At 32.9% G+C, this 26,946-nt stretch overlaps 1 protein-coding gene across 2 annotated transcripts; it reads left to right on the top strand.

Moving 5' to 3' along the window:
- Positions 1-348: 348 nt before the first annotated feature.
- Positions 349-25,450, top strand: LOC129236890 (plexin domain-containing protein 2). Of its 2 annotated transcripts, XM_054871173.1 has the most exons (10): positions 349-482; positions 15,589-16,094; positions 16,155-16,277; positions 17,809-18,001; positions 18,056-18,265; positions 18,386-18,537; positions 18,619-18,691; positions 18,767-19,173; positions 19,470-19,487; positions 22,421-25,450. In XM_054871173.1, the coding sequence occupies exons 1-10, from the start codon at positions 389-391 to the stop codon at positions 22,487-22,489; spliced, it is 1,845 nt and encodes a 614-aa protein (XP_054727148.1). In that variant the 5' UTR covers positions 349-388; the 3' UTR covers positions 22,490-25,450. The 2 variants fall into 2 exon arrangements, with proteins under 2 accessions (XP_054727148.1, XP_054727149.1); XM_054871174.1 differs by lacking the exon at positions 19,470-19,487.
- Positions 25,451-26,946: the final 1,496 nt, after the last annotated feature.

Below are 26,946 nucleotides of genomic sequence, written 5' to 3'. Positions count from 1 at the left end.
ATAACAGTTGCTCCTCGGCAAATGCAAAATTATTTATTATTATACATCCTTGAAAAAGCTCCTAATATAAAAATATCTGGCGTTCGGAGTCGGCGAAAATTTGTGGGTCCCTCCAATTGTGGAAATATCAAGACGCACACCCGAAAATAGGAGGAGGAGCTCGGTCAAATACTCAAAAAAGGATGTAAGCGCCAATTATATATATATTTATATATAAAAGTTTATAACTTTAAATTCCGATCTGTGCAACTCAAATGAGACGTTTATACATAGCATAACACTTTTCTTCTTCGTGAAAATCATTCTGGCAACGTAAATAGAAATAAACGAACAAGATTTGCCAAACCATTGGATTTCACCTCAGTTGAAATTTTTCAAGCAAATAGAAATGACGAAATATAATTTTTTGCTAAGTGCTGCAGCGCTATTTTTACTAATTCTTTGTAATATTAATTCGGGAACAGCAAGTAAATTTGATGGAAGTAAGTGTATTGTACAAGTTTTCAATAAACAGTTAGTTTTGATCCAATAAGAGATAATTAAAAGTGAAAATGTTAAGAAATACGATGTGTGATTGTGAGAATAAGGCGAATGAAGAAACAACGATGAGCAATGAATAAGATAATACAGGGGTAAAAAGCAAAAAGACAAGTTACAAAAGATTTTCTCTAATTTTAATTTTTTGGGGTGCATTTGGTTGCGAATTCATTGTATTAGATGTTTTTGTGGTCGCAGTTCGTTTAGTTAAACGTGGTATAATTTAACTTCCAAAGACTGAAAGGTAAAAGTGACAGTGATCTAAATCTAAACGCGTAAAAATATCTTTTTTTTAGAAATGTGAAATCAAATATGATTTCCACAAGGGTTTGTTCTTGATTAACCTATAATGCAACTACGCACAAGAACTGCTAGTTTTGATGGGAGTGCACTGACTAGAAACGTGCATCTATTGAAACAGCAAAATATGTGAAGCTGTCGCGAGAAATGTGAATCATTTGCTTTGGTAAAAATAAAAAGAAAATTTAATAATATTTAAAACAGGTGACGTTGCTGGCTACTTCGTGTCTTGATACATCAACATTCGTTACTTTGCGCGGCGTTTATATATGAAATTATTTATCAAATAACGAACTCTTTCGTTTTATTCGTCTTTATTTTCATTAAACGATTAAATGGTTTTATTGCCATTGCGTGCGCCTCTTTTATTTCATATGTACAATATTTCATTTATGCTCCATTTACTCCAACCATATACTTATACTTATGTTCATTCTATACTGCGGTTCATCCATATAAGAAAACTTCGAAGTGTATAGTTTTTCGATTAGATTGCATATCGCATGAAAGTAATTGCTAGAGTATTAGTTTTTTTAAGTAAAACATAATATAATATGTACGATATGTACGCAGACCTCAAGCCTTGGTTGGTTGGTTAAAGTGGTGATTCTTCCAGAATCCAACTAGCGCTTCCGCGCCATTTTGTTGCCACATCCTCGTTGCCAACTTGTTTAACGGTTATTTACAGCATAACTATATCCAGTCTGTGCGGTTAAGGAACCTTATTAGGTTGTTAACGTCTAAGCCAGATAGTTGTTCGAGGTTCTCGAACAGCGGTTGGCCCAGGGTTAACATTCTGTCCTTCCATAGGGCAGGGCATTCACAGAGAAAATGGAAGATGGTTTCCTTTTTCTCCGGTTGTTTGCAACTGTGACAGTATGTATTGTGAGGGATACCCATTTTGGCTGCTTGTTCTCCGATAGACCAGAAGCCAATTAGGACTGCCGTTAGTCTCCAGGCGTCCCGTCGTTTCATTCTTATTAATGCCGACGATTGCTTGAAGTTGTAGGTGGGCCATAACGTTCTGCCAATTTTGCATTTCGTCTGGACTTTCCACCTACAGTCTGCGATTCGGAGGTATTTAGGGAAATTGTGCTCTTGACTGCACCTAATGGTGTGCGTACCGATTCTGCAAGAGCGTTATTCATGGCAGATCCCCCTCTTGCCAGTTCATCTGCTTTTTCGTTACCTTCAATGTTCCGATGTCCCGGGACCCAGATTAGGGTAACTTTATGGTTTTCACTCAAGATGGTGAGGCTATTCCTACTTTGTTCCACCACTTTGGAGGTTGTTGTGGCCGAACCCAGTGCCTGGATTGCAGCTTGGCTATCCGAGAGAATAGCGATATTACCCTTAAAAGAGAAATCTGCGATTAGTAGCCTACAGGCTTCCCCAATTGCCAGTACTTAGACCTGGAAGACACTGCTGGTATTAGGGAGACGCACAGATTTCTCAATTTTAAGTCTGTGAGAATATATACCAGTTCCAACACCGCAGCCCATTTTACTTCCATCTGTAAAACTGTAGTAGACTGTAGTGTCGAAGTTGTTTAGAGAGAAGTGTCGAAGTTGTTTAGAGAGAATCCCTTATTCCATTCTTCCTTAGTTGGTAAGAGAGTGGCAAAATTCCTATTGAAAGTTACCGGCGGGACGATGTAGTCAGTTCTCACCTAGATTAACTGAGTTTGTCGCAATAATAGACTAGCATGACAATAAGTTTTTTCTCTCCAGCGGCCCGCTTCGTTTAACCTAAATGCACTCATGGTTGCCGTTTTCTTCATATGTAGGTCTATTGGAATAACATGTGTCAGTGCATTGAGAGCCTCTAAGCCTTGGTTATAGGGAAGGAAAATTTTGATTAAAAATATGGTCGCTTTCATTTTAAAGCGTATTTGCAAAATTGACCACATCATTTTGGCTCCACTAATTACAAAATAGAATTATATTATGCGACTTCTCGAAGTTAGATTTTATAAATACGTAATTGTGTTATTCGACTAGACGGTTGTGTTAGATTTAAATATTTTTTTATTGAAATAATTGCATCTATAAAGTAAACATGTAAAGTGTCGTTCAGATATCGAAATTCCAATACAATACATTCAAGCAGTATATTTTTTTAAATAAATTTAAAGCAGAACTTTATATTTCGTGGCAAATCCATGGCTGCCAATAACTGCCATGCACCATCTCTGCAATAAAATTTTCGACGATGGTCTGGGGCATGGCGGTCATATTAGGGTCTGGGGTATATTTCTCTAAGCTTCCAGGCATCTTTGGGAAAAATTGGTTAGCATTTGTCACATTAATGCGATTTTTGAAGACCTTTGCTTCGTGGGCTGCCATCACTTCCTACCAAATTAAATGTGCATTCGTCGCTGGACAGTTTTCCACTTGTTTACAGGTCAGTTTATGTCATCGTTTGCGAACAGCTTCCATTTTTGCTGGATACGTTTACTAAGCGGGGGGTTTTTTGCGGATCGGTAACTACACAAGTCAGTTCCGGTCAGGCGACGAGCAACAGTTCTTGAAGAGATTGGTGACTTAAGCTCGGGATCGGGTACTTTTTCCCCCGGGCCCGGAGTTTTCAGGGGCCCAGACTCGAGAGTAATTCGGATTATATGAATTAGACATAATTTGAAGGGGCCCGCATCTCAAGTTTCCCCCGGGGCCCGAATACTCTCTCCACGGCCCTGCCCGACACACATACTTGTTGTCGGCTTTTGAATGATGAAAATCAAAAATTTTAGATATTAGCGTCAAGCACCCAACATGCACACATATAAGCTGCACGACATGCATCACCAGGAGCTATTAGAAGGCGAAACGAGGGATTGAATATTTTTACCGTTACCTAGTAAAGCAAACAAAGTTGCAATTGTTTTGTGGCGCAAGATTGCCATATATTTTAAACTTTTTTTCGAATATAACTGAAAAAGAAAATAAATCCCAATCATCATTTTAAAATATGTTACCGATACTCTCTGCTTTCCGAGACAAGAAATAAGAAACATTTTCAACAAAAACATGGCTTTGTTAGAAAAAAAATGTTAATTAGTTGTCCGATACTGTATGTAGGAGCGTAATTCACTAAACCCGTTCAAAAGTTATTAACAAAAACCAATTCCGTATTAGTGGTAATTTGTATCGTCAATTACTAATTTAATAATGCACCAAACTGCTATACAGTAGATTCTGTTTTTATGCGGTTTTGAAATAGTGCGGTTTTTTTTTTAATTAAAAAATGCATGTCGACCTATCGGGAATTGTACATATAAACAAGATTCTAAACCAGCTAAGCAACAACTCATCACAGATTATATCAAAAATGCTAACCCTACAAGTATGGAACCGCCTGCATCACCATCCAGATCATACGTGTACATTTCCTCAAGTGATGGAAGTGATTTTACACCAAATCCTAAACGAATGCGCAACATGCGGATATTGTCTGATTCCATTTCTGATGATGTAAATTTATTTTTCGATTCTGACGTTTCTTAAATAAAGATATAATTTTCAAAAATACAATTTTTTGTTTATGCGATTTTGTTTAATTATTTCAGATTCATGCGGTCTATAGAACGTATCTATAGTTATAATATGGGACTAGTACTCTTTTTTATGCGATTTTATTACATTATTTCAGATTTATGCGGTTCTTAGCATTTTTGAAACGTATCTATAGTTTTACTATAGAACTGGTAGCTTTTTGTATGCTGTTTTTTTTATGCTGTTTCTTGCGGAACGTATATACCGCATAAAAACAGAATCTACTGTATTACACAACTTGAACACTAATTGCACTGTATACTTGATATTTTCAGCAAAATATTTTACTAAAATTATTAATTATTTCAACTAAGTAATGATTTCTGGTATCTGTAAAAATTAATGGCAATGCCACTTTAGTGAAATAGAATATTAAATCAATATCATTTATTAAGTACCTACAATATTGAGAGCCACATTTATATGAAGGGGAAAAATTTTATTTTAAATTTTCTAAGAACAAATTTTATACAAAATAAAAGCGAATTGTATATTGTATTTTATATAAAAATCGCTTGATTTTTTAGTACAAATTTATATACAAATCTATGTCTTACCGATTTAAAGGAAAGCTTCATACACCTGTATGTTAATCCTTTCTAGGTATAAACTCCCAAAAACACTGAAATACAACGGAAAGAAAAACGGAAATATTTTGCACTATATGGAAAAATAAATTTTTATAAAAAAATAACACAAAATCAGATATTAAGTACCAACGTTTTTTTTTCGTCGTGAAATTTGAGTTTACATTTTAGTTACTTAAATATTGAAATAACTAGCAAAATTTGTTTGCTGAAAATATCAAGAATACAATCAAGAATGCAATTAGTATTCAAATTTGGTGCCTTATTGAATAATTAATTAATAATGCAAAATACCAATTTTACTAAATTGTTTTTTGCTAACTTTTGAACGCTGTATAAAACGACTCTCCATTTTCGTAATATTAATATTGGAACCAAAACACGTTGATATTGACAAGTTTTGGAAAATTTTGGCATCCGGGCTGTAAGCTAGATAACTATCAAAATGTGATTAAACCACCACAGTCGGTTCTACGTTACTGTACCGGCTCAAATTTATATCCGGCCAAGAATTATCACTCCAAAAGTGTTTTATTATTGTTTTGTGCGGCAACCTATAAGATTATATAGGTAAACAATAAAAAACTAAGCTTCGGTATTTATGACCTCAATTTCCATTGAGGTGGTCTTCATAAAATTTTGGCAAGCCAAGAAGAAACAAACAGTTTGTCTAATAGTAATCACAGAAGGGCCTAGTGAATACACCAATTCCAAAGTTTCATTCTAACTGCAGTGAAGTTTACCAACAAATAGAAATTCAGGAAATGTAACTTATCGAAAAGTACTTGAAGATAACCCAACCTTATTCTCAAACAGTTTTGGTACCGATTCTCTAAGCAAATGAAAACAATGAAATTTGCTGAAATATCCACCCATGTGCATACACACATATATGTATATAACCATATAACCTCTGAAGGCTTGGAGTGTAACTTAACTGTTTACATATTTCACACTGAAAGTTTATTTCCCAATTGTTGAACTCTTACACATCAATACGCGTATATACATATGCATGTACATGCACAGCTAGTACTCACATACCATACATACACTTATTTCATATCAGCAACTTTCTCGCTGAAATCTCTTATCAGGTATTATAAATAAATTTACCTGCGGAGTTAATTTTGTATTTCAATTTCTTCTAGAAATTGCACAGTAGAAATATGTATATGGACGCAACAAACCAACAGTATCTTTTATTTATTGATTTGAGTAAAAGAAATAATTTTTAAATATTAGCTGTATTCTGTTTTAGCCGACCTGCAAAAGAACGTTCGAACGCTTGAACTCTTAAAACTCTTGGAATATTTTCTGCCTTGCAAATTAAACTCGTGTACAATGTTTTCTTAGAAGAGTATCAAGTAATTCACATTTGTTTTATTTCTCAAAAAAAAATTTAATATAATAAATGCACGAATCGTGAGAGCGTTCAGAAAAAAATTTTTCTTGATTCGCAACAGTCGCTTATTTGCTTTGATCGATATTCTTCTACTGGATTGTAATTATGTATATGCATATGTTTAAGCACAACTCAATTATAATATCGATAACCAGTTTTTCACAATTAACAATTTTTGTTTATAAATATAACTGTTTACATTTATTTGCCATCTATTCAAAGAAGAATAATCGCAATATGACTAACATTATCACTAACTACTGACTCCACTGACCAAACATATGCTTTAATACGTTGGTTTGTTTATAGTTATTTTCTAAAAGATAGATATCTATATAACTTGTTGTCCTTAAAGCTTAATAATTTCATTGAGAATGCGTTAATTCAAAATGGCGAAAAATAAATTCGAACTAACATTTAATGGGCTATACTCGTAAAATTGTGTACCTGGATCCCCTCGAATGAAGGGTCGCAATAATATCCCTATTCAACTTGACGATTTATATCCCCATGTATCGGCATCTGTTGACATTGAACTATCCATTTTCCTGCAGGGACTGATTAGGTTGTCAGCAAATTGTTTGAGTGCTAGACACTCGTCAGTGATACCGCACTACCGCGGTGTAGAGTTCTTTCGCCTTGCTTTTTAACTTCTAAATCTTGAAGTTCCCTCATTAAAGAAATTTCATTGATCTCATACGCTGACGATTGTTCGATATTGACGTCGGGAAATGACATCGATGGCTTATGTTCAAAAGTAATAACACTGAAACATAACATTGAATACTGGCATTAGCTCTCTTCTCGCTTCTTCACTGCAGGAACTTACAACTTTCCTTCACAAAATACACGGTGTCATTATTTACAACCTAACGGAAGTGAAAATTATCAAATCAAAAATTCAATGGAAGTGAAAATTGATGACACACTAATTCCGACGGTAAACAATCCCATGTTTTGAAAATTTTGGTGACAATTTGATGAAATTTATTTAATTTTTTTGAATTTTAAACAAAGTTTGTAACTTTGATGAATACGATTTTTGTTATACAATTAACCATATTTTTATAAAAAATGAATGACAAAAATTTAGCTAAAAAAATATTGCGAATACTGTAAAAAGATGCAGTAACTTAATTACGTGAGCACAAGGGTACATATGTATGTACATGAGTAGTATATGCATATGTATGCATATAATTACGTTTTTCGTCAGCGTTCGGCCATTTCACAACTCAAATCAATTGTTTCAATTAAGGCAAGTTTACGCTACTTCACGGTTACTGACGGTTAATCGATCTCTTAATGCCTGTATATGCGAGAAGTACATATCAAACGCATTAGGTTGACCTCTTTATTAAACTACAAATAAGTAAGAATACATACATATGTACATAAATATAAATAAAAATGTTTTGTTCAAAAGTAGTTTTTTTTATCTCTTTTTTGGCAATACTTCACATTTTAAGAATATTTGGCAAATTATGTTTAGTTTTACTATAACAGTTTCTCTCAATTAACAGTTGGGTGTGACCACAAGGAGTTGGATGTTGTGGGAGTTTAAATGATCGCGTGAGGAGGACATAGTACAAAGGTCATCACATTCTTCATGTAGAAGAAACAGTTGTCATATTTACAACTTTCTATTTCCACATATGTATGTATGTATGGGTGTGGTCCTATGAATCATTATGGAGTAAAAGGAATAAATATATACTCGTACATATGTAAAGATCGACTAAAATGGCCGACCATTTAATTATTTCTTTTTTTCAATTCGTATAAACTCTTTCTTTTTGTAGCATTGCATTTTTGAATACTGGCATTAAATTCAACATTTTATATTAAATAATTGGTTATAAAATGACTCCGATTGAGTGGCTAATGAACAATTGTTCACTGCTACAGGTGGTCAACTCTTTACCGATAGACGGTGTCGCTTGCTTAATGCCTGTAAGTCATTCTCCAATTTTGATGATTAATTTTTTTATTATTTTATTTTGAATATTAAATAATTGCAATGTGTAGTACATCATTGTTTAATTTTGTTTACCAAGAAGGGGTAAGTTGGAGTTTGCTATGCCGAATTCGAATCAGCAATTTAGGGAAAAGTTAAAAAAAAAATAAAAAATTCAGGATAATTAAAAATTTTGAGATTTGAAGCAAATGTTTGCTTGGTTGCTTGCATTTAATTAAATTTTTTTTAAAGGCACTATTAAAGTGCCATAAACATTTAACGTAAACCTTAAGTTGTAATCAGAGTAACTATAGTAGAACATTGGTAAAACTTCCAATAATGTTCGTGAAATTATCGTGATAAATTGTAATAACTTCGCTTCTCCTATAATTTTTGTTCACACACTTGTATATTCGCATTTATGGCGCATGCTTTCAACGCCCCATAGATATATTTATGTACACTTATTGCATATTGTTCCTGTAAAAATGTTATAATATCGCACTTGTTACGTTAAAGCGTAACAACTCAAAATTTCCAAATTTTAGTTTTTTGCAAGAAAACAATGTACAGTGGTCATCTCTACCCACTGTAAAAATCGTTCAGTGGTTTGTCTAGTCTTTCGTTAAAAAACCGTTATGACTCTCTCTTTGTTTTCAGAATGACTTCTTTTGTCTCAACTAAAGAGTTACATTTTTAGTTGTCTCCAAGTGTTTGAACAAATTTGTGTCACATAAAGTGTGACATTTTCGATTGTGGCTGTTTTCAACCAAACGATTTGTTTAAAATATACCACTAAGTATATAAAAAAATTTCAGGAAAAGAGTAACAACTCAAAAATTTGTTATTTTAGCGCAGCTACTAAACAAATAAGTATGAAACAACCGTTATATTGTTTTTAATGATATTTTCGTGCAATTACATATTTTTTTCCTTGTAATATATTATTAATATTTACGGAAACAGTTTTTCGTCTCTACTGAAAATATTCAGATTTTGAGTTGTTACGCTTTAACGTAACAAGTGCGATATATATTCAAGATGGCGCAGAATTAATCACCTTATCGAAAGATTAATAATTTTGCAAATGACGCCGTACGTCAATCATATGTATATTTCACTTGTAAACTAGTAAGCTGCAGTATACAAACAGGCAAGCAATGGAGTGGGTAAAGATCAAAATACAGATTTCCATCACCCAAAATCATTTTTTTATTTATTAAAAAAGTTATTCAAAAACAAATTGATGACTAATGTTGTGCCACCTTCTATATATCGCACTTGTTACGTTAAAGCGTAACAACTCAAAATCTGAACATTTTCAGTAGAGACGAAAAACTGTTTCCGAAAATATTAATAATATATTACAAGGAAAAAAATATGTAATTGCACGAAAATATTATTAAAAACAATATAACGGTTGTTTCATTCTTATTTGTTTAGTAGTTGCGCTAAAATAACAAATTTTTGAGTTGTTACTCTTTTCCTGAAATTTTTTTATACACTTAGTGGTGTTATTTTGAGTTGAACTGACCGAAATAACACGTAACTTAAACAAACCGTTTGGTTGTAAACAGGCACAACTCAAAATGTTACACTTTATGTGACACAAATTTGTTCAAACACTTGGAGACATCTAAAAATGTAACTCTTTAGTTGAGACAAAAGAAGTCATTCCGAAAACAAAGAGAGTCATAATGGTTTTTTTTTTTTTAACGAAAGACTAGACAAACCACTGAACGATTTTTACAGTGGGTAGAGATGACCACTGTACATTGTTTTCTTGCAAAAAACTAAAATTTGGAAATTTTGAGTTGTTACGCTTTAACGTAACAAGTGCGATATGTATTATATATTTGGTTCGTACATCCTTTACACATTAAATGTTTGGCTGATAAACTTCTCAGATTTGTGATATATGTCTCGATGTTGTGTCACAACAACTGTGCATAACCTTGAAAATTTATTTAAAGCACATAAAAACGAATATTGAAAACTTTTGGCTCCATCCGCGCCAAATAAGACCTTAACGACTATCCGGGACACAAACAATTTCGATTTCGTTGTCTTGTTAGATCAGCAAAATTCGTTGTGAAACACCAAAAAAAAAAGCTTTGGTTACATTAAACTAATCCTTTATTCACGGAAAATATTTATTAATCGACATTTTTTGCAATTCACCCAGCTTTAAAATTTTCAATCATTTATTAATTTTTAGCATTTGGTATAGCGTTTACCGGTTGGTACTTTTGAGCGCGAAAAATTTTATATTATGTACATATGTATATGTGAAATAACATACAAAATTATGGGTTTTACTTAAGGTGGAATAAAAATAGATTCATTATTTTTGTTTGACACTGAAGGCTTCATTTATCATAGTTAGAATGAGCAAATTTGGGTAAAATATTCAACATTTTGTTTGAAAACTTGTTACACACGTAATTCCATTACGAGTATTCTTCTTTCACACTAACTCTCGTCCCTATTAGTAAAAGCTTTAACAGTCGATTTTTACAAGTTTTCCGAGGCGAATGTTCCACCAGCAAAATCATACGCTATAGACAGCAACTGGTGGTAATCACTTGGTGTCGGCCGAACTTTAGTATAAGTTGGATGTATAAGAACCTCCAAGCCCGAAATAAGTGAATGGTTGTAAGCGAGCAGTTGGGTAGACTATTTTCTGGGCGTCCCGAAAGTGTCAATACTTTTCTTGATTTAAAAGAAAACGACTTTTTCTTAAAAATTACTCACCCTAATGTACCGCATTTGATTTACTAAATTAGTATGCCTTCGTAAGTGTTCAATATTTATTGCTTTATTGCATACATATAAAAACAGAAATTGAAAACATTGATTTGAAGTGCGCTTTTGAATATGACTGCATAGCACTCACGTGATAGTGTAATAGTAATAGAATGTTCTTATATGCGGATACACCGGTAAAGAGAAAGTCTTTAAGAATTCTTCATAAAGTTTTATCTTTTCCTGACAAAAAAAAAGTGTATTTGCAAAAAATCACAAAAACTTAAATAAAAATGCTCATTGCCCATAAAAAGTTGTGTACTTAAATTCACATGGAACAACAGTGTTTGGCCGGAAATAAAGTTCATTCATCCTAATTTATTTTTCAATTGCTGTTTTGAGAATTAACGCAAAAGTTGCAGATTTTGGAAAATAGTATGTATATATCCGAATTCATATATCTTTATCTTTTTACAATATTCGCAATATTTTTCATGCTAAATTTTTTACAAAAATATAGTTCTTGCATAATAAAAATCTTTCTAAACTTTGTACAAATTTCACAAAAATTTAACAAAATTCAAAAGTTGCCAAAATTGTCATCCAATTTTCAACTTTTTATCAAAATCTTTAGACAACTTCTGTAAATTGTAAAAATATAAACTAATTTAGTTATGTAAGCACAAATGTACATATGCGTGTATACAAGTTTGCGCAGATTGAAGCGGAAATCGGAGTCGTTTTGCTGTACACGTAAATTAAGAGTTGTTGTGAGAGAAAACCGCGACAACGATGCAAAGTTATATTGGGTAAACAAAACCCGAAAAGAAAATTCTATTGTAAATTTACGTCATCATTCTGTCAAATTTACTGAGAGCGGGTTAGTGATTCATCTTCCATAGAACCTGTATGTGTATGTAATTTAAATAGAAAATTTTGCTTAATAATTTGTAATTTCTGCAAATTTTGCCCTAAACACTTAATAGGATCACGTACGCCATATTGAGTCGTTATAATGACAATAAAAGTAAAACTCCTCGGTTCACTTTTTTGTTTTTTCTACTTTTTGGGAGAGAATTTTCGCTTACGCTCTTAATTTGGATTGATGGTTGGTGATGGCTAATTTTGTTAACGAATACTATTATTTGCATGATGGAAATAATAATGATATGGAGCCTATCGGGGTACTATCGTTACTTTGCTCTCAGCGAATTTGACAATGAGTTACGTCGTTTTAGCACCAGTATGGCCAGATTACCATTTTCGTGACTTGGTTTAGCATTTTTTTATTTAGTCTCGGAGTTTTAGTACTTTCTTCATGACATTTTTCTAGCCTGTTCTAATTAAAAGTAATGTTTATATTTTTGTGAAATATTAATTTTTTAAAAATTAGTTCAATAATTCACATCTCTATGATTTTAATTCGCATTCAGTAAATTCAAACGCTTTTTAAAATGTGTAAAAAGGTGTTCAATGTTAAGAAGAGTTGAGAGAAGAACATTTAATATTCTTGCATTAACTTAAAGGGGGCAACAAATTAAATTTACCATATATATATGTATATAATTGGCGCGTATACAGTTTGTTTTTTAACTTACAGTTTCGGTAGCTTTAAATTAAAAACAAAAAGAACAAACACCAAACTTAAAAATTTTCCCATATTGGTTATATAAAAAAGCACTAAATTTATTGTGAAGAGCAAATCGTTGGCAACACTGCACAACTTAGCAAAAGTGACGTCACGTACTCTCTGATGGGCGCAATCTTGTTTCTATCATTCTTGTATTATCTGGTTTTGGCGTTTGTATACGGCAAAAATTTATAAGAGAAACCAAAAACCGAGAGACTACAGAATGTGCCTGGAGAAAACACTATGTCCAGCTATTTTTGATGTTTCTCTTTTCGTATTTCTCTTTCAATGTAAGCAAACTATCAGCTGACTGTGAAACTTGCAATTTCTTACTGGTTTTCTATTTATTTGCTATTTTGAATATTTTCGAAAATCTTTGGGGTCCTTTGATTTGACTGTAAGAAGATGATTTCTAATTATGTGGTGGCCATCAAACACAGCGTAACTTTATATAAGATTTTGGTCTATGTGTACGGGTCTGAAATAGTCGATCAATGGAGGTAATATCGTGCCAAAAGTTAGCAAAGGCCGAAAAAATCGCCCAAAAACCTCTGATAAAATACCCTCCTTAACACCAACTAAAACAAATTGATTGAAATGCAAGAAATTTATTAGCAGCCTCATATTGTAATGAGGAATGAAGAAGACATCGTTCCCACGACAGTCGGTTCTACGTAACCGGAACGATCCGGATTTGTATGCGGCCAAGGACTGTCACTTCAGCAGCATTCCTCGTATATGCACGGGGAATAGCACAATAGCTACAACAACAACAACAACAACATCGGGGATAATATTAATATTCTGTCAGTCTGCTTATATAGGCCGCCGTAATAGCGGCATCAAAACTTATGGCAAAGAAAAACTTGCGATCAGATCGAGCGTTTTGTCACTGCAAATGACAAGATGTCTGATCCTCAGAACAACGACAGATTCTCAGATCTCCTGCCGTAAAATTTAAAATGTAAAATTGAGAAAAGAAACGCAGAGGAGCAATGCTTCCAAAGGTTTGTAAAGATGTTATCTCTTCATCGAGTCCAAAAGTATTCTCTATGGAAAGAGAAAAAACATTAAGCCACCAATGAACACTGTAAAGACACTAAGAAGAGATTGAGTTCGAAGTTTAAAGGTAGAGGCCAATTGCTTTGCAAAATATTTCGAGACGGGCTTTCAACCTACGTTAGGTTAAGTCAGGTTGTAGTGGTTATCTACTATGGGATACACTCTGGCTTATATCCCATTCTGATGTTTTCAACCTAACAAAAAGAAAAAGTTATTATTACAAAATTGATTTTTTTGATTAAAAATAAATTTGTCTATGATTATGCATATGCCTATTCAAATGTATTTTAAAAAAACAGACAGCACTCTTTAATACCTTTCCATTAAGCCTAAGGTCAAATAGATACATATTTATGAATTTTATAAGCATCTTTTAACCTCAAAACTTCGAGGTCCCAAACAAAAATGAAGGCATGCTAGTGCTCTGTTCATTTTTTTGCTGTTCTACGGTATTATTAAGACCATTATATGGTTAGACTTAGTGGTTTTCCAAAATAATATAATACTTTTTTTTACTGTTTTTCAATAAAATGAATATTCTTGAAATGTTGTGATTTTTTATGAAAAATATGAAATGAAAAATTTTTAAATAATGATGAAAAATTTAAATCGATCGAGACAAGATCAAAAATGTTCAAAAATTTAGAATAGCAAGGAAAATTGTATTCTACTTTATGTTACATACTTGACAGATCTTCTATTTCTGCTTCTTCTGAACAGCTTTTATGAAAAGATTTTTCATGGCAGATGAGTACACTATTAAAAACCAAAAAGAAAAAACCTTTCGATTATTCTTTTTGCTATAATTACGTATATACTACATATGTAAATAGGCGTATGTGTATGTACATGCATATATACATACATAGTAAAATAAAATGTAATTATATTACACTCGTTTAATGCTGAAGAGTTTTTATTTGCCGACTCAATGAATATGTGCGTAATTTTAGAAATAGTTGCCTACAAGCACTAAGCGCAGCACCTAAACGCAAAATATCGATTTTCTATTTTTTGTTCATTATAGTGGTGATTACCAATTACATACACGGTTGACGACGCAACACTCGTCCCATGAAGCCATTGCAATTACAAAGCATATTTGCACATACATACATACTTGTTAGTTTGTCACCTTAATTTCTCTTATTGATGACGATTCTTATGAGATTTATTGTAATTTGCTCATTTATGGCACAACAATAAATTTTCTGCCGCAGTACCAATAATGCCAGATAACCAAGATAAAATATGTGAAACTATTGTAGGGATCCAGAGGAAGTTTGAAGTTTGTGCAAATAAATTAAAAATTACTCTCTAATTAAAATATTATTATATGTGTTCAGGCTTTTTCCCCATATTTTTATTTATTTATTATTATTTTTTTTTTAATTAAAATATATTTAGCAAGCCCTTTTTCAAATAATATACCTTTGGCTTTGAATTGATATTTAGTCAAATCAATTCTAATAGAATTCCATAATACATAGTTTTCTTTTTGTGTTTGGAAGCCTCGAGAATAGATCAACTATTGTGGGGATAATTTCTTCGTCCATAATTCGTCAATGCCGCTGTACTGACGGCGCATGAACTCTGACTAAAATGATTGACATCAACTTCAACTTTTCTACGCTGCAAACTTTCGTCATCAAACTCCCATGAAGTTGAAAAAACTGCCTTTCTCAATCGAACGATGCCAATTTTGACCTAATTAAGCAAAGTAAAAGTATTTTCTAAGTATTTGTATTTCTTTGTTATAAAAAAATAAACAAACACATACTAAGAAAATAATCACACTTTGTTTTCATTTTCAGCCGAACTATATAGTGTGTCACCGCAGTCGCAATCAGCTGATGACAAGTCAATTTCTTTTGTAAAATTACGTCACAAACGACAGGCGCAGACGATTTATTCAAAAAACCAGTATGAAAGTGTATCACAGAATACCAATACAAATGGCAGTGATGCTCAGAAACCCGTGGAAACGGCAACAACATCGAACATATCATCCATTGTAGTGGCATACAATGCAGCCAACAAACCCCTATTGGGAGTAAATGGTACAGGCCAAAGGCAAGAATCTGGCGTACAGCTGTCACAGCCGAAGACCACAGTAGTCTCTGATCCTATTCAGCCGTCTCTTGGTGCTGCGGCTGGTGTACTAGCTGCAGGCAACAAGTCCACCTCAGTGCAGGAAAATGGCAGCACTGATCAATCGACTGAAACGCCCGAGGAAAAAGTTATTGATAATGTAGATGTGCCGGATAATGAAACGATTAGTGAAATAGAAAAAACCAACTACACCGTCAACGCTACTAATGTAAACAATGTGTTTGTTAACACGTTTTTACCTTATTAATTATCTTCCATTATTCTATAGGATCATCACATCTACTATAACAGCTCAATATATATTGATAGTGCGGAAGCAGATCAGGTTTGGGAGCAAATCAAGAATACAGCGCACAATTCAATGCTATCGCAGTCCCACCGACGAGCTATGGTATGAAAATAACAAATTTCTAATAAATGATAACTTCTAATATGTCGTATAAACATATACAGTCAACGTCAAGAGAAAGTGTATACCACATCTTGATAAGCTTTGACTATTTATTTATTTAGTTTATAATTTCAATAACTTTCTTTTATAAAAATATAGTTCATACTACAACAAAGACAATATGAAGTAAAGTTTCGAACTTAATGTAAAAATTCGGCAAATTTTCATCAAAATTTCCAACTTATAACTCAGAATTTTTAGAAAAATTTCGGCTATGCCGATCAATTTCGGCTATTATAGATCATTGAATTGTGGAATAATCAAGAGCAAGTTTCAAGTGGTTCTATTGCGTTGATTTTTGACAATTGTTTGTGCTGGCGGAGCTTTCTTTCATATAAATGTGGAGTAGGTACTAAATGGGGAAAATGCACAAGACCGCGTCCGAAAAAATATTAAAATTCAGTTGCACAATCAAAATTGAATGATCTATAAAATTGCATACCTGAAATTTTTCTAAAAATTGTGGGTAAAAAGTTTTAAATTTACAAGTTTTATATCAATTTATATTTTTTTGTTGTAGTATGATAGATAAAAATATAGTTTTTATAAAAAAAAGTAATTAAAACTACAAAGCTTATTAATATGATGTGTGCACTTTCTTTTGACGCTCACAGCACATGTGTAGCTTAATATATGGGTTTCAAATACAATGACAATATTACTTTACGTTTACAAGGCCCATTCAGAGAGGTATGAGTGACACCTCATTTGTATAATTGCCAACATTGTTGTAATTAGCTCTACATGTGATCCCCGGTGGTACACAGAGCACGTTTAATGACCCGGATTAATATTCGGACGAGGACTGTCACTCCAGCAGCATACCCCGTACATGTATGGGGTATGATTATGCTGCTACAACAACAACAACATATCGACGATTGGTGACTATACTATACTGGCAGGGCTTGCTAAACTGCTGCAACAACAACAAATTGACAAATACTTCTGAGAACACAACTTCCATCAATTTTGAACACAATTCAACCTATAGTGGAATAGATTTTGCGAAAAATATTGAAGCAATTTGCAAAATATCAAAAATATTTGGAAATTGTAGAAATGTTCTCAGATAACTGCAGATATTAAAGGGATATTTCTATTCAACGTTAATGTATTGTCTACCGAGGTGTTACCGATATTAAAACAACATTATATAATCTTTAATGCTTCATATTCATTTTTGGCATGAATCAACCGAGTGGGAATCACGTACAAGGCCACTCGACTACAGTAGCCGCAACTAATATTGAAAGTCCCCATTCTATATCGCTACTTTTACAACAACTTTTGAACATTCACGGAATATAATGCTATTTTAAGATTACATAGAGATGCAATACTATGATTTAGGCGGATTGCGTGATATCTGCAATTTTTGGGATTGATCTTAAAACATGAACCAGTATTCTTTAACTTCGAAATTGCTCGAAACAATAAGAAATAACAAATTATTTCTTCCATCTCTTAGACCGTTGAGTTGAGCTTCGATTTTCCTTTCTATGGTCATCCTGTACGGAACGTTACAGTGGCAACAGGTGGTTTCCTCTACACTGGTGATTACGTGCACTCCTGGTTGGCAGCAACACAATACATTGCACCCTTAATGGCTAACTTCGACACAAGTTTATCAAATGAATCCTATGTACGAGTTAAAGACAATGGTAAAAGAAAATAAAGCGCTAAACTGTCAATATTCTAAAAAAAAATTTTTTTAGGCACTGCATTCACTGTGATTTGGGAGAAAGTCTCATTGCAAGATAAACAAGATGTGGGAAAGTTCACGTTTAGCGCGACTTTGCATAAAAACGGTGATATTGTTTTCATCTACTATTATGTTCCAATTGACATTAATGCCATCCAAGATGATAAGCATCCCGTCAAAGTAGGTCTCTCCGATGCTTACATAATTGACAAAACTGTGTTCTGTAAGTAAATTATTTATTTAGTAAATAAATAATTTAAACTGTAAATAGAGCGCATAAAACTCAAGCATCATTTAAATTAAATTCCTCTTTTTTACATATAATTTTATATTTCATTTGCAGATACACGCAGGAAAACAATTTATGAATACCATCGTATAAATTTATCAAATACCGGCATATCAAATTCAACAATCATTTATTTGAAAGCTTTGCCCAGTTGCCTTGATTACAAAGACTGTGCGGCTTGCAGTAACCACAAGACTTCATTTGATGTAAGTTTAATGTCGATAACATCTGGTGATAATTCACTAGAAACCAACATTTTTAATGTGTAAAATTGAAACTTATTATAGTGCGCTTGGTGTCCAACTTTAAACAGATGTTCGACCGGCACAGACCGCAGGAAACAAGAATGGCAACACAAGGGTGAGATTTTTAAACAAATTAAAAGAAATTTAAAAAAATCTTATTCGGTTCCTTTTTTTTTGTTCTTAAAAAAAGGTTGTGATCGCACACAAATTATGGACGCATCTGCGTGCCCCCCTCTGGGCCAGAAGGGAAACAATGCGAATCAAGGAACTAGCAATAGTAGCTCCAACGGCAGCACCAATAACACTACACCAGTAAATTTGCCAAGTGATAGTGTAAACAACAAAAATGACCCCCAGAAAATAAATGAAAACAGTGAGCATGCAAGTGAAACAAATAGTGCCACTGTTACGCCGGTGCACGATGACAACCACGCGGCGAAAGTAGTGAACGAAGTTTTAGAAGCACACTCTGAGTCGAAAAGCATGGGGCTTGCTCTTGGCTTCCTGGTGCCCATCTGTCTAGTGCTAACTGTGCTTCTATGGGTGTTTTATGCATACAGAAATCCGCACACCAAAAGCGGACAACTCTTAATTCAGGTATGTATGCTTGTGACGCAAAAGCCTCTGTAGGAATTAAGTGTATTTAAATGTCATTATCTAAAGCAGCGAAGTCCTAAAGGGAATTTATTTTTATTGTTGAGAATGTTGAAGCTTAAAAGTAATATTCAATTTACAAAGCGTAGTTTTTTTTTATTTGAGACTTTTAAATCCTGTTTCATTATCATTGACAAATCCTGCCTCTATTTTCAACAAAAATGAGCATTTTTTTATTCCATAAAACTATATTAAAGCTTTTATTTATTAAAATTTTTTTATATTATATTTACATGCAGTCGAAGCACTTGCATCAGGTTTGTACAAGTAATTTTTCGCAAGATCTTCACCCATCGCTCACCATTTCATTGTACTTCTTGTTAAACGAACGTAATATTAATTTTGTGAATAGAGTTTTCAAACTAATTCATTTTGTATTGCAAAGTGTTTCCCCGTACACTTACCAATTCTGCGTGTTTATATTTGTTTCCGAATTTATTTTAAAGCTAATAGAACTCACAAATAATTCTTAGAATGTATGTTTCTGATAAACCCTTGAACGATTTAAAAAGTATTTTTTTATTATTATTATCAAACTAAATAAGTCATTAACCCACGTCTGCCTTAAGAAGGCGAAAATTATTTTAGGCTCGTAATAATTGTTTATCGGGACTCTAATAAGATCCAGTAATATAATGTACTACAGAATTCAAAATTAAGATTTCGCATTTATTTCTCCTCTCAAACAACTAATCATTAACCATAGTACGGTGAAGAAACGTTATTTACAACATATAAGGCAATTGACTAGCGCAGTATAAGCTGGGCCAATGTGCTCGCCGGACATCCGATTCGTGAAGCACTTAGGAGTTGTCTCGTGAAAACATGTGTAATACTGGTGCAATTATTTTCTGGATACTGGATACTTCTATTTGTCGAGAATAGACACCTTACATTAGAATTCTATGTACAGTCCATATTGCTCACGAACTGCTCTAACAAAGTTTCAGCGTTTCCAATTACCTAGAAACCTGACTTGTTAAGTTAATTTGATCCTGAAAAGGTGTAGCCGTATATATTTATATATATAATAGCTTATTGACCAGAGGGAAATATGTGTAAAAGGACTCGTTTAAAGCGGCAAGTGGACAGGTAATTCTTTCAGTGGGTGTTCCTTCATAAACTACATTAAGGGCACAGTATTACAATGATTTATTTTATCGCTTTGGTAGAAATGAGCAGAGAAAATATGATGTTTCACTATGATAACACAACCACATATTGAACCAGAATTTTTGCTACCAATCCACCGTTGTTGTTGTTGTTGTAGCAGCATAAACATTCCCCATATTTTCATACGGGGAATGCTGCTGGGTTGACAGTCCTTGGCCGGATATAAATTCGGGTCGTTTCGGTAACGTAGAACCGACTGTTGTGGAAACGACCAATCCACCGTACGAAAAAATACAAAAACTTTCGTGTTTACTACTAACACTGATACTTTTCCTCCGATCCCCGTACCGAGGCAAAAATATTTACGTACATATGTATATTTTTTGGGTCACTATTCATAGTCAAAAATATTCGAATAGCTTTCATGATTTGTTCTTGCATTCTGTCTTGCTATTTTCTCACCCTTTTATGCACAGTCATTAAATATCCATAATCATACATCTATTGTACATTAGGGTGCCTCACAAAAAAAAGTTGCATTTTTCCAACGGAGTTATAAAAGTTGTTTACTTTAAGGCTTCCGCCAAAATATTTCGAAAAAATATTAAGATCTTCGTCTACTGGGCTTATTTGAAAATACCTTCAAAAATCAAGTTTTTTATAAATATTTATATTAATATTTATAAATAAATATATTTATTTTTATTTTTAAAAATATTTAAATATATTTATCTTTATAAATATATTTATATTTATATTATTATTTTCAAAAATATTTTCCCAAAAAATTACCCCGGATGATAGAAGAGTTTAAGCTTAAAAAGTCTGCATGCAAATGCTTAAAAATTTTGTAAACGGTATCAACGGAACGGAGGTGTGTTGATATTTGCGAAAAAAATGAATGGGATAATTTTCTAAGAATATTTAAGAATAAATTTCTAGTAATAAAACCTATATTCCAAAAAAAAAGTCAAAAATAGCGTAGGCAATCTTATGACTTTGAGTCCGTTGTTAAAATTTTAAAAGTTTTTATGCAAACTTTTTAAACTTAAACTCTTTTATCATCTGAGGTGAATTTTAGCAAAAAATATTTTTAAAAACTTGTTTTATTTATTAAAAACTTAAGGGGTTAGGTGGGTTTGAAAATTTCAAAAAATCGATTTCTTTTTTTTTGTCTTATTAAATAGTATAATATGTTTAAAATATTCTCCTAAAATTTCAAATTGATCCGAGTAAAATTCTACGAGATAGACCCTTCAGAAGTTCCGCCCATCAGGCCATGTCAGTGCAGCGTTTCGCAGGTATACGCGTTTATCTCAAAACTCGATTTTTTAAGTCGGTGGACACGATTTCTCGAAAAGTTATGAAGCGATTTTGTTCAAATTTTGCACACATCTTTGGAATAACATTATCAAGTTATTGAACGAAGGATTTTTTTTTATTTTTATTACAACTAATTTTTTCGAGCCAACACATGACGAAAATTTGACCAAAAAATGTGTTTTTTTGTTCAAAGTCTGTCAAAAATTCAAATTAAATTTTATTTTTTTTTCCTTCGTCCAGTAACGAGATTTATCCATGTACTAACGAAATATTTTTGGTTTTTTGATTTTAAATGAACCAATAATGAGTTATGCTGTCCACGGCAAGAGCATTTTTTTGTGAGACGTTAAGGGAGATGAGGTACCAACGGCTGAGTTTTCGGAATTTTTAAATAAAAATTTCACAAAATACTGTTTAAATATGTATCTTTGATATGCTGAATTGTTTAAATAAAATATATGATTGTATATATTAAAAAAAAAATTGTAAAAATACCCTTTTTTTGAACCTCTGTAACCCACCTAACCCCTTAAGTCGATCCACTTCACGCTCAATTTCATATTCTTCCGAAATACTTTAGCGGTAGTCTTAAAATATAATAAATTTTATGATTCCGATAGGAAAAGAAGTACCGATTTTTTGTTGTATAGAGAGTGATGCACCCTAATCTAAATACATATTTACATACATACAGCATTATTTGCATTCGTATTAATATTTGTAAAAATCATTAAATTGCCAATTGCAATTTCAGTACCGCCCAAGTCAATGGTCATGGCGACGTGGAGAGGCGCGTTACACAGCCGCAACGATTCACATGTAATGTATAAATTTTCCTTTCCCCCCTCCTTCTCCCGCGTCTCTGGATGCCTCAAGTAAATTCTTTTAAATTTTGCTGCATTGTTCGGAGCGACTTAGACATTTCGTTAATAATTAAATTTTTATCTTTGTCATTTTATTATTGAAAACGTTATAAAAAAGCCAAAACTATTTAGTACTAAGCAAATAATAAATCATCTTATATTGTATCTGTATATTATTTTTTCGTTATTTACCCACTACAACAATGCGCACTACCCACAAAGGTAATTTCGATGTATGGTAGTGAACACTATAAACTATAACAGAAAGTAAAATGCATATGTAAACAAAAAGAACAGAGAGAGATATTTAATTTTAGCAAATGTAAAAGACAAGTCCTGCATACAAGCAAACAACAACAACTTAGCTGATGCTGCAGTACATACTCGTATTATGAGATATGGCAGCCATAGTCGTTGTTTTGCTTTGCTTAATACTTATATATGTATGTATGTTTGTATGCACATGTGTTTGTGCTTTTTATTATGATTTTTGTATGTGTGTACTAAGTAAATATTTTCTTCACTATATTTTCTTATTTTAAAAATTTAAAAAGTTTAGTTTAAATATCTGTGGACTTTTGACATAATAACTTATGTGATTTTAATAGGTTTTGCTTTAAGGTCTATAAATTCTGATTTGTAATAGTAAAATTTTGTATTTTATTTAACCTTTATTAAGATTGTGTTACTGAAGCTACGGCTATAAATGATTAATTGATTAAATATTTCGAGAAAAACGAGCAATATTTGGTGCCTGACAGAAAAAAGTGCTAAGCCGACTTAAGTTCTTTTATCAAACGTGCACAGGTATATATCATAATGTAAACTAATATTTGTAATTTTCATTGGCATATTCGCAATATTTATTTATGTTTGTAACTTGTATACCTATATTCATACACTTTCTTTATTATTTTTGTGAATTTGATTGCTAGTTCTTAAATAAATTTTATACTATATACATAACATTGGATGTGTAAATTTTTAAAATGATACGGCAACACATGACAGAATTTCGCCTGCATTATTCAATGCAAGAATAAGATGAGATACTATAAAAAACGATAAGTAAGCTGAAACACTTACAGTTAATATTCCATACTTTGGTGTTTGTGCATTACTCTCAATAGATTTTAAATCACGTTAATCCCATTAGTGAATCACTATATAAGTTTAATAAATGTTACTCATGCAATAGCAAAGCAAAGCTCATTTGCTGTATAATAATATTAACTGTTGGTGTAAGCCATGCAATAAATTGTAGGCAGTGCAATAAACTGTATATATGTATGCGCATGTGTGTATGCAGGTGTAAGTACAGTTCTCCTCACCGATTCTGGATTCTGAAATGTATAGGCAGCCTTAACGAAGTTATCGATGTGCTTTTATTTTTGGAAAATGTTAAATTAGTAAAATTCATAAAAAACAATATGCGCATAATAATCAAATTCAAAACCTAGATCAATATTGAAACTGTGTATTTGTATGTCAATGTTTGCAATGATTTCATGACTCTCGGATAGAAAGCAAGATACATTCGAAGAACGCATTAGCACAGGCGTTAAATTTGTAATGATAGAGTAACTTGTCATGCAAATGCGTCGAGGATGGCTGATCTTTGGAAATAATTCGTGAAGGAGTTTATTCATATATACATACATACATATATACAAATATGGAGGACAAATAGAAAAGCAATTTTCTTTAAAATGTCGTCAAATCCAATTGCGTCACTTATTTTCGTATTAAAACAATTAATAAAAAAGGCATATCATGAAATTTATCTGTCGTGTGGTTAACAGCTGCATTTACAAATGTGTGTGGTTGGTTTTGCGTCCAAATATCAAAATTTATATAGTGAGCAAGAAAAAACGATGTTGGGTTTTTCTACACTACGACTCTACTTAACGCTATACTAAATATAAACAAACTTATTTGATAAATTAATTTTCGAAATTATGCACACCATACGTACACGCATTTGAAATTAAATACACATTTTTTTGATAATTTAAATAAAATACCTACTCATTCCGGCCTTTGTAACATTCGGAAGTGCACAGGCTCGAATATCCGTGCTTGAAAAACCAAATAACAAAAAAAGTTGTCTAATAGCGGTCACCCCTCGGCGGGCAATGACAAACCTCCTAGTGTATTTCTGCCATGAAAAAGCTCCTCAGAAAAATAAAAACACCTGCCGTTCGGAGTCGGCTTAAAATTGTAGATCCCTCCGATTGTGGAACAACATCAAGACGCACATTACAAATTGGAGGAGGAGCTCGACCAAACACCCAAAAAGGTTGTAAACGCCAATATAGCTAATCACTCCTCTTAGTAATATATTCGTCCAAACTTCGTCCGTAATTGCTATCAATCCTTAATGCCCACAGAAACCACAAGAACAAGATTTTTATATTTGGATTTTTGAAATTTTATCTAAGCAATTTGCCACCTAGAGTTATCAATTAACGTTTTCATAAAAAAAATTTGTCAAAGAAAATATTTGAGGTAATGCATATAAAACAAGTGATTACCAAACACCACACACGCCTTATGTACAAGTATATTTGTACATATATTATATTATATTATATTGTAACTACGGTTTATATCAGCTTAAAACACCAGTAATTGAAAATCTCATTTTTGTATGGAAAATGCAACAGAACTTTTAAGAATGAAACAAAAATGGATTATACTAGCAAAACAAACAATTAAAAACAATTTACATATAAATAGTTAAAAAAAAACAAAAAAAAATCGGTGGGCTAGAATATAAAACATCTGTATATTATAACTAAATATCGGAATTTTTAAATCTACACATATATTTTAATAATAAGTTAAGTATCTAAGCAAATGATGGTTGCAAATATTTTGAGTAAATCAATATGAATAAAATACTATGATAACGTGAACAAGTATACTTCATCTGGGAAATGGGGGCAATGGTTTTGTTCTATTGAATCTATCGAAATTTTTCGTAAATTTATCAAAAATTAACCAAAATCATCGTTGAAATTCATGGAATGGGAGTTGAATATCTCCAAAACATCGATTTATCGCTTTTTAACTCATGATTTCGGCTTACTAAAGGTCTGTGCACGTTTCATTCCGCACAAGTTGACTGAGGACCAAAACTTGCTCTGAATTCAACATTCGAAAGACCTCATTAAAGAGGCGAGAAAACACAATAACTTCCTTTACAACATTGTAACTGGTGATGAAACGTGATGTTTCCAACATGAACCTAACACTAAGCGTCAAAGTACCGAATAGAATGCCCCAGACGAGCCACCATCCAAAAAATCGTGTTTATACCGACATTCTGAAAGACATTCCGGTCAATGACCTTACACACTCTTTCGAAAAGCTTTTAGATCGCGCGAGGCCAGGGGGGACTATTTTCAATAAAATAACGAAGTTATGAGAACAAAGCTCCTGTCGTTTCTATTTTAGTTTAGTCTTGTTTATTTTGGACTTCCCCTTGTATATCAGGCACGTTACCAGGACAGTAGGTTCTACATTGGTGGGACGACCCGGATTTATATCTGACCAAGGTCTGTCACGCCAGCAGCATTCCCCGCATGGTTTTTGAATTGCATATATTATATTTACAGTTTTGAAAAATTGTATATAGTAGATTATGTCCCTTATATCTTTTGGAGTATTTGAGAGAAAGATTATGTGAAAGATTTTTGGAGCTGTATGAGCTTTACGTCGACATAGACATAGCATAGCGCCTTCGTTAGCTAAGTCACATCGTTCAAATGGATATAAACGCTCTGGCTCTGAAAGTATTCGATGCGATACCAGCTGGTGGTAGCAAGGGAAGAAAAAAGCCTCTTCTGCGTTGGAAAGATCAGGCGGGGAAGGACTTGGCTTCACTTGGTGTGTCCAACTGGCAACGGTTAGTACGAGAAAGAAACGACTGTTAAACTTAGTTAAACTCGGCCAAAATCGCGTAAGCGGATATCGTGCCAATCAAGAAGAAATAGAAGGTTATGGCCGATTTAGCCCATACAAACTTACCTTCAAGATCGTTTTTTTTTTTTTCAAAAAAGGCCGTCGAGGTAAATCCAGAATGTTGAACTTAAAAACAAAATTATTGGATATTTACTCAAAAATAATTTTATTTGCACTTAACTTTGTATAAAGTGAGTACACATATCATAGTTGAAAATTATTCAATGTAACCTCCATCTCGTGCAATTACCTGCTCCAGCCGGCACCTGAAGCGCCCACATGCGCGAGCTACCTCCTCTTTGTTCATTGTGGTCATCACTTCCTCAATGGTTGTCTTCAGAGCGTCCTTAGTGTTGTGAGGCTTCGCGTTAACTTTTGCTTCAACTGTGCCCCACACGTAATAATCAAGAGGATTGCAATCAGGGCTTGAAGGTGGCCAAAAATCTGGTGA

Source organism: Anastrepha obliqua, chromosome 2 (assembly GCF_027943255.1).
Source record: "Anastrepha obliqua isolate idAnaObli1 chromosome 2, idAnaObli1_1.0, whole genome shotgun sequence".
NCBI classification, from domain to species: Eukaryota; Metazoa; Arthropoda; class Insecta; order Diptera; family Tephritidae; genus Anastrepha; species Anastrepha obliqua.
The sequence above is the reverse complement of the archived record's forward strand: the minus strand, read 5'-3'. Positions and strand labels throughout refer to the sequence as shown.

Coding starts and splice junctions, on each gene's coding strand:
- LOC129236890 (XM_054871173.1), top strand. CDS start 389: ATGACGAAATATAATTTTTTGCTAAGTGCTGCAGCGCTATTTTTACTA. Junction 18,002..18,055: donor TGTACGAGTTAAAGACAATG/GTAAAAGAAAAT, acceptor AAATTTTTTTAG/GCACTGCATTCACTGTGATT. Junction 18,266..18,385: donor AATTGACAAAACTGTGTTCT/GTAAGTAAATTA, acceptor TTTCATTTGCAG/ATACACGCAGGAAAACAATT.